This window comes from Temnothorax curvispinosus, unplaced genomic scaffold (assembly GCF_003070985.1).
Source record: "Temnothorax curvispinosus isolate PA1 unplaced genomic scaffold, ASM307098v1 QBEX01018224.1, whole genome shotgun sequence".
Taxonomy (NCBI): Eukaryota; Metazoa; Arthropoda; class Insecta; order Hymenoptera; family Formicidae; genus Temnothorax; species Temnothorax curvispinosus.
The window spans coordinates 363,836-372,961 of record NW_020228004.1 but is presented as its reverse complement, the minus strand read 5'-3'; the positions used below and the strand labels follow the sequence as shown (position 1 = coordinate 372,961).

The following is a 9,126-nucleotide window of genomic DNA, read 5'->3' as shown; positions in this document are numbered from 1 at the left end:
AAAATTGTTTGCATAGTTCATTAAACGTATTACCTCGCGTGCAGGACGGGGGTGGACCTCTCGGATTAATTATTCGACGAGGCATTTCGTCGGAATAGACGATGGTATAGGACGCGCGGTCGCGCCGCTATTCGCGCGACCGTTGCACTAAATGAACGCAATTAGCCGTTAATCGAGTGACTGAGATATCGCTCCGAGTCCTCCGGTTTAATCCCGAAGTCGAAGTCGCATTACTGCCCGCACCGTGGGAAACGGACTCCCCCTTCGCGTTAATTCACGCCGGGCCACGTCAGCCGTCTGATAACTATAAATGACGAGTTACGTTGACAAATTACGACAAATCGCGGCAATTTAACATTTGCTCGTTCGGAGATATTAGGAGGGAGCCAGGCGTTTCCCCGGGCGTAATCACAATGGAGTCCACGTGCCGGGATAAGAAGTTTCAATCCAGTTGGAAATTGTCTCCTTCCTCGATCGATCTGGATAGGAAGGACAGCCCCGTGAATCCATACCATCGATCCGTCCGCGCGAGAATGACGCGCCCGAGGTGGACGCTTCCGGACGCGGACGACCAGAGCGAGGCTGGAATTAGCGGCTTACCGGAATTCGAGTGCGGCGCGTACGAAAATTCCTACGTGGACGCTTGTTCCTGCTGTACTTTTTCCGGGGAGATAATCGTCGCACAACGTCGCTGTAAAAAAGAACGGTCGAGGAGAGAGGCTTACGAGAAAATCAAGGCGAAAGTGGAAAACGCTGTCAAGGTAATTTTCCTGGACTTAGTTATACAAATAGCAAGACTATTTACATAAAATACACAAGAAATAGCAAGACTATTTAAGCTACATTATTCCACTGTGCTCTTGGAAAATTAAATTGTCCGTTTTTCCTTCTCTCTTTCTCGATGTGACTTTAAATGTGGAATTTAATCGATTGATAGAAAAACTGCGTTAAGTTATTCACGCACAATTCAACGCATTTTTATCAATAAACGTCAAAACATTCGCAGACGCACAAAATATTTCTCCTGCGAGGCGAGCTGCCAAAGCTGAAGGAAGCGCTGGAGGCCCGAGGGTGGGTGCAAAAGTACGAGTCAACTAGAACGAGAATGCTGCCATACGGTTAGATTGTAGATTGCGGACGATAAAGTTAATGCGCACCGCCGGCGGAATACGGTGCCGAACGCCACACCGCACCGGAGGATGAAATATCGTCTCTAATGTCTACCATTTTCTGTGTTCTTCGACGATTAGGTAGCGCGGCTAACTTAGAAGCTCACTCCCTCGGCGATGTCACGCAAGCGGATGGAACGCTGAACGAGAGGGCTGTGATTTTTGCCCTCCTGCGGCACAAGCCGCCTGACTTCATATGGGACTGCAGGAACGACTTCGTCGAGTGGCATCGCGGACTCAGCTGCAACGTTCTGCTCAACAAATATCAGAGATCCTTCGTTTATACTTCGAAGGTACTACCCTCCCTTACCTAGAAATTTAATACTGTAAGTGATTACTTGGCTAGTGATTAATTACTTATTTTGAGTATTAAAGGCACTGTTTTTAATGCTTTTAATACTCAAAATGAGTAATTAATCACTAGTCAAATAATCACTTACGGTATTAAATTTCTGTAAGGGCTAACCAGCCGACTTCGCTGAATGGGAAACACAAATGTTCCAGGAATATTTCCTTGAGCCTAGATATCGCTAACATATTCCGCTCTAAACGTTACCGCGTAGTGTTATTCCCAAACACCTGTTATTTAGCTGTTTTATGAATAACGTTTTATGAAAATTGCTTGAGCCGAGTCGCGGCTCCTTCGCATTCTCGGTCGGAATTGCCACCGTTCCGCGATAAAAGTGGTATCGTCATCGTCGTCGCGTAACGCGCGCGATAAGTAAAACGTTCCCGAATTGCCGCACGTGTGTAGCTCGGAATGGCGCGCTTACTGGAAGACGCATATTGGTTGTACGAGGAGAACGTGTCCGGCGCCCTGTTCCCGCGTACTTACAGTCCCAGCACGGATCGACGAGCCTTCGTGGAGGACTTCCGACTGACCGCTGCCGCGGGTCTCCTCAAATGGTTCGTTCGCGGTATGACCGCGGCCGAGGACATTCTTGTGGTCAATTCGGAAGGACGACGAGCGATTCCGATTGCCGGGTTGGAGTTCGCAGTGAAACGTTGCGAGGAGTTCGTCGCTACCGCGACGCACGAGGATATCGATGTGGAAAAAGGCGAGCAGCCGTCCGACGAGGAATGGGATCGTTTCTTGGACGATTACGCGGCGGCGCTTCACCAAGGAGCTGGTGTTGATAGCTCGTCGGAAGAAAGTCGCGAGCTCCTTCAGGTATCAAAATTATTACGCGGTAAACCGCAGTTGGCTAATAGGTTCGCGAAAATAATTCTTGATTCTCCTATATCCGTAACGTATAGAAAATTCAACTAAAATTAACCAGCTCAGGTTTCTCCCCTTAGCACACTCTGCACGTTAATTAATTTAATGTCGGATTATCGCGAGAAATCGCGACTGAACGATTCATAATAATATTCAGTAGCATGCCTCACTCGGCGGTTCCTCGTAATACCATCCGGTATTAAATTAATTAATGTACAGAATATAATAAAGGGAGAAACATGAATCCATACATTAATATCGGCGAGTTGAATTTTGGCCTTGTAAGAACCTGTTACCATCAGTTCTTCAATATTTTATTACAGCGATGAAATAACAATGAGGTAATTTTGCTTTACACATAAATTTCAATTAAATCAGCAGCCTGCAGACCCTCTTGGATTGATTTCAGTTTTTATGTATTTTTATTTGCCTCAAACATCGCTCGTGTCTTATATATGAAATCCAGGCTTCTGAAGACGAAAAAAAAGAAGAAGAAGACGCTGCACTTTCGGCAGAATCGTATCACGTGTTGAACGATCGATTGCGTTAGAATGGCGTGTTTATTTCGCGCTCCCCCTGATTCGCGCTAATAATAGACGCGGTTACGAGGTAGCGTAGGCAACAAAACCAAACTGTGTTAATTATTCAAGGCGCACGAAAACATCCTTGCATTAAACATGTTCCGAGATGCTGCCACGTGATACCATTAACTCTTAACTGATGAAACAAAATTAAAGGGCTTGTGATAACGAAACGCTAAGCCGTACGAGTGAGGGAAAGACGTACGAGATTCTTAACTCTGATGTTTATTTATTGATTCCGCAAAAGCCCATTTTATTCTTGTGTGCCGGGAATTCCTTATCCACCATTCCATTTCTCATAATAAAATTTTATTACGGGTTGTCAGACCTTCGGTTCAATTAAGTGACCTCGTAAAAAAAGCGCCACGAGGAGAGAGATCCTTGATTTATCACACAGATGTGTTACAGCGATAAAGTCTCAAGAAGTTCCGTGTCGTGCGCGCGCGTAAATTAGAAGGAGAGTCAAATATGTGCTTAACACTAGTTTCTATTTAGGTTGTCGTCGAAAGTACTTCCGTCAAAGGAAGTGCGTAATTGACACGTATTTGCGGTGGACGATATTTTGTTCACGTAGCAGACGAATTTCTCACGATCGAGCCACCCTCCTTCGATTGGAGAGGAGAGATACGAGGAGGGTGGCTTCTTGGAAATTCGACGTCACCTGACAATCTCTCACGATTCCCCCGGATTGAGACATTCCGCGATTTCATTAAATTAATTTCGCTTCGCCGACCGTCGAAATGTGGCCTCCGCTGACGGAGGGAGATCCAATTCGCCGCGAATGAATTTATTCGAACTTTCCGGAATTAAAGTCGAGAGATCCACGTGCCCCGCAACGAAAGCTGAGACCCTCCTCGCATAAATCGATATCAATATCGCTCGTTTCGTAGAGATGTTTCCTGACCGCCGTCGCGATTTTGGAGAAATTAAAGACCGTCGATCCGCAGTATGAGATGAGCGACATGAGAGGCATTTGGATCTTGAAGCCCAGCCATTTGTGCTGCGGCAATGGCATCGTTATATCCCACGATCTCAAGGATATCTTGCGTAGAGCCGAGCAGAAGCCCAAAGATTATTATATCGTGCAGAAGTACATCGGTACGGATGTTTTTGTACAAACGCGCTTCAAGGATCGCATTCAACTTGTTAGTCGCGTCATTTATATTTCAGAACGTCCCCTGCTGATCAAAGAGACCAAGTTCGACATACGACTGTGGTACTTGGTAACGAGTACCTTCCCTCTCACAATATGGCTTTTCAAGTAAATCGCATCGCAATTAAATCATTTTGCATATAATAGGAAAAATATTCCTTTCTATTTTATCCTTAGGAATAATAATTTTTTTCCGGTTCGAAAAACAAACGTTGTTTAAGAGAGAGTTCGAGCTTAATATAACATAATAAGAAAATTATAATAAACATTATAATATTATTGGTTATTGTTCTTAACATGTCACGTTTTTTTATGTTCTAACTCTATGTTAATTTCGCTTGATTAAAAAAAAAGAAAGATTTGTTTGAATACGTACTTCAACACCTCTTTGTTACAATCTACGCTCCTGCTCTCCCCAGAGAAGCGTTTCTTCGATTCAGCTCCAAGCCGTACACTTTCTCGACCTATCACGAGGCGATTCACATTTGCAATACCGCCATCCAGGAGAAGTACGACGACGAGAAGAGACGCAGGCAGCGACGCAGGCAGGGGGACCCCGAGGAACCCGCCAGCAGCAGATCGGTGCGCGATCAAGGATGGGACTGCGAGAAGCTGAACGAATATTTGAAGTAATCTCTCGTCCGTAGGCGAAGACGTTTCGATTATCCATTCGTCACGCCGGTCGGCGGCCGTCCGGTCCCCGGAGGCATTCCGAGGAAATTGATAGGGCCCGTGTGCAAATACGCTTTCTTCGAGGAACGCGTTTTCGTCCGAAAACGTTCGGGCAAGGAACCCGTTTCGCCGATGATAATGGCCTCGCCGCGCCTTCCCCGCCGTTCCTTTCTCAAATGACAAATCGAATAAGATTTCTCGATGACATTATGTACCTATATTCGACGCCCAAGTAATTGTGAATAAAACGGATATATATTATCCGCCGTTACGCTCGTGAATGGACCCGGTATGTCGATGTGTTCGTGCGTGCCACTGTCACGCGAAAGAGATATTGTTCTCGAGACTTGCACCCGGGGAATGCTTTCCGTCAAAGATTTCGCTGCTGTTCCATTTTAACGGTAATGACTTTGCCATCGGTTATCTTTGTCACGGCGGCTGAAGCAGATGGCGTCTTAATGACAATCGGATATCGAAAATTGAAGTATCCAAGGGGAGAGAGAGGCTAATAAAAGATAAAAAAATATTTTATTATTTCTGCGAATATGCAAATCGAAATTTAATAGTTTGCATTAATCTATCATTATATGTTAATTTTGCGCACTTTGCAATTTTTAATCCTTGAAAAACTTAATTTGTTTAACTTGTTAAATTGTTAATTTTATACTACCCGATTTTATTAGGAATTGTAATTCTTACAACAATATTATGTCATCATATTTTTATCCATATTCTGATCGTTTGAAGAAGAGAGAGACTGGTTTTTAAAACAAATATTGACTCTACAAACAATTTTAGATCGCCGATAAAGAAAGATAATCCTGACACGGTGTAAAATATAAAAACTTACAATATTTTTTAGTTCATTATTTATTTTGGGGAACCAATACCTGGTGGAAAAAGATATGATTGTTTGCGAAACCATAGTTTATTTACAATAATTGCACTTTTCAATGAAATATGAGCTTTTATTTTGATTATTGACGCTGAGTGGACTTCTCCATCGTTACAAATGTTTCAATTTGCCGCAAAGTTTTTCGCTAAAATTTGTCCGATACATACAAAAATCTATTTTATTCAATTGGTTTCATCTGAATTAAAAATGCGCTTAAATCATTTGTGTCTACATACAATGCGTATCTCATGCTTTTAGTTATACAAGTTCTAAATTGTGGTATCCGTTTCCACTGAGTGACTGAATTTATTTTTAGATAAAACAGAACGTTCTCCGATTTCGTATTGCAATGTGGACCTTGCTGTCATAATTTATGACAGCTTTATTGATTTATAACTTATTTATTTTTTCGTTGTCACCTTTTATCAAAAATTAATCAGAGGTCTCGAAACATGTAACGTTACTTTATTAATAAATTCGATGTAGAAATAAATAAAGAGTAAATTTTTAAACTGAAACAACAGTAATCTAATATAAATAGAGGAAACAGAGACTCTCATTCATATATATTCAATATTTATACTTTTATCTTTAAGTCAGGGACTTATATACATATACTATATAATATATATAATTCAAATAAGAAATAAATAAATAAATCGTTAATCGCGCTTACTTTCTTAGATCCATAGGCCATGAAGGAGAACCGTATTACGATCTGATTTACCCAAAAATGACGGAGGCCATCGTTTTGATGATGCTGGCGGCGCAGAATCACATGGAGAGACGTCGCTGCAGCTTCGAATTGTACGGCGCCGATTTCATGCTGGCCGAGGATATGTCGGTCTGGCTGATCGAGATCAATACTAATCCCCGTATGCATCCGCCTAGCTCTAGAGTGACAAGACGTCTTTACTCTAACGTGCTGGAGAGCCTGGTGAAAGGTGAGCGGGGAAACGGGTATGAAAAAGTTATCAAGTATCGTGTCCGAAAGAAAGTTTTTCCGAGGTGGCGACGAGGGGATGGACGAACCGCGTGCTTTTAACACCTCGTTTCGTACGAGTTTTAGAAATCGCGAGTATCGCTAACCGCAGCCGAGCGATTAGACGAGTTACGCGTCGTCCGAGACGGCTCTCTCTCGGTTTGGCTCACCCAGGATGATAACGGTGACCATAATTCGCGGCGACGTAACGTCGATAAGCGCCACGTGCCCTACGTGATGGATTTACGCGAGGAATTAACCGCGTTAGCGAGATTTCCCGGGCGCAATTATCGAGCCCGAAATGGCCAAACACCTGATTGCATCGGTTATATCTTTAATATCTTCATGATCGTACGATCTCTGATGGGGAAAGAACATTTTATAAATTTAAAATCATTGCATTAGTTATGCATTCAAATATATATAGTTGAATTGATAGAAATAATTTTACCGCCTTTTAAAATAAATATCGATTACTTTTCAATAAATATATTTGTAAAATGTTCTTTCAATTAAGTTTAAATTTGTTAACCGTTTCGATATTTATTGTATTGTTTATATTACAATATTCTATAACAAAAGGTTTATACAGTTGTAAAATGATAAAAATCCTGTATGTGTAATGTGTATATAATAGATATTAAAACATATTTATTTTCGAAACGCGCGTATCAGGTTTTTTGTAATATACAACCTGATTTTATAATAATATATAGATATTAGGTTAACACACACACACACACATACACGCACGGAAAGAAAAGATCCAATAAAAATATTAAATTTGCAATAATGAAATTCTTTTATTATGACTACCAATAAATTTAAACAATAGAGCTTTATGAGTTATGGTTCCACACACGCACACATAATCAGTCTTTTTAAATTCTCCAACATTCAAGTTGAAAAGAATTCCATTCTCCTCATTCTTTGTCCCTCATATGCATGGCTTTTTATTATTAAATTCAATATCCTATCTCTTCTGAAAAAGAGCTGATATATGCCGTTTGTATTAATTTATAAAATCGCTTTCTGGCCTTCCTTTTAATTCATTTTTGAATATTTAATTTTCTGAATCTGTCGAACGCAAATATATTAAATAAAAATATTCAACATTTATAAATAGATCGCTATATATTAATTTCTGTAATAACAGCGTGTATCGCAAAAATTGCTAATTTTAAATAAATTCTTTAATAATTAAAGATAAATAGAAGGATCATATATTTAAAAATACCGGCTATTAGTTTGCGTTCAATTTCAATATTCGGAATAAATCAGAAATCTTTTTTGCTCTCACACTGAGATTTAAATGCCGAGAATTTATCAACGTGACAATGATTTAGTACAATGCAGTTAAAATGAGAATTGAGGATATAAAGACAAATATAAAATATTATATATTTCAACTTAAATAACGCTAATAAAATGTAAACAAGAGTTACTGATCTCTTTTACATAATGATAAGCATTACGTAAAAGACTCTCTTATGCAAAGCGGCATGAAAGAGTCTAAAGAAAACTATGCCGAGTATGCGGCAGTGCACAGGTTTCTCCTAATCTGCTAATCTGTTTTCTGCAAACTCCATCACCGTATAAGTTAAGAGTAGTTAATTTTGGTGGTATGGTGCACGATGAAAATCCTTCGATCGCTTTGCCGTTGCTTACAGTGATAATGGACGTGCCGGTGAACGCTTGCGCCGACACGGGTGGCTTCAGTCTGGTCTACAAGCAGGACATACCCGACTTCCAGCCTTACCTCGGTCCCTACCTTTTCGTAGCTGGCAAGTCAATGACACTGCACGAGCGGTCGCCGGAACCGACGACGCCGAGAAAAGAAAGGAGGGCAAACATTTGCGGTCCCTGGAGCAAGCAGCAACGTGCAAGGACCGTCCCGCCCATGATCCTACGCTCGAGAGAACCGAACGTGGCGGATCTTATTGACCATTTGAACGCCGGTCGATGCACTGCAGCCAATTGACGTGAAACGACCTTTTAGTTGACGCTATATATATAGGGTAAACATGAAAGCGATCGGTGAGTGCCAAGCGACTTCTTCGTCTTTCGAAGATGCGTATTCAGTTGCGATAGTTTTAGAACAGCATTTAATATAGATAATTGCGGTGCACGGAATTTTTGTTCGGCATGTTAAGCTTTAGATGCAAGGGATACACGTTAAAATTTAAACGACCGTGACGATATTGATGAAAATGAGACGTTCAAGGTGGCGTACGCGAAGAAACTGCAGAAGACCTTCGTTTTCAGATTAATCGAGGGCACCGCCGCGCGATTGAACGCGAAATTTACGCACCCGTATTTTTTCACGGTAAATTTAGCGCCGCGCCGTAATTAACGAGCGTAAGATAGCGCGGTGTAATTAATGTTGTCATTAGCGAGGCGGTGTCCGTGCGCGTCGGCATCCCACTTCTTTCCGCGTCCCTGAGGAAAATCGCGT

The 9,126-nt window shown here is 41.6% G+C and overlaps 1 protein-coding gene across 1 annotated transcript; it reads left to right on the top strand.

The window, feature by feature from the left end:
- The first annotated feature begins 413 nt into the window (after window positions 1-413).
- Window positions 414-8,752, top strand: LOC112468196 (tubulin glycylase 3A-like). The gene is given in 9 exon segments (XM_025037267.1): window positions 414-761; window positions 1,007-1,118; window positions 1,251-1,462; window positions 1,924-2,340; window positions 3,860-4,067; window positions 4,140-4,336; window positions 4,597-4,751; window positions 6,374-6,633; window positions 8,342-8,752. Coding segments are annotated over 9 exon segments (2,220 nt in total). The 3' UTR covers window positions 8,653-8,752.
- The last annotated feature ends 374 nt before the right edge of the window (window positions 8,753-9,126 follow it).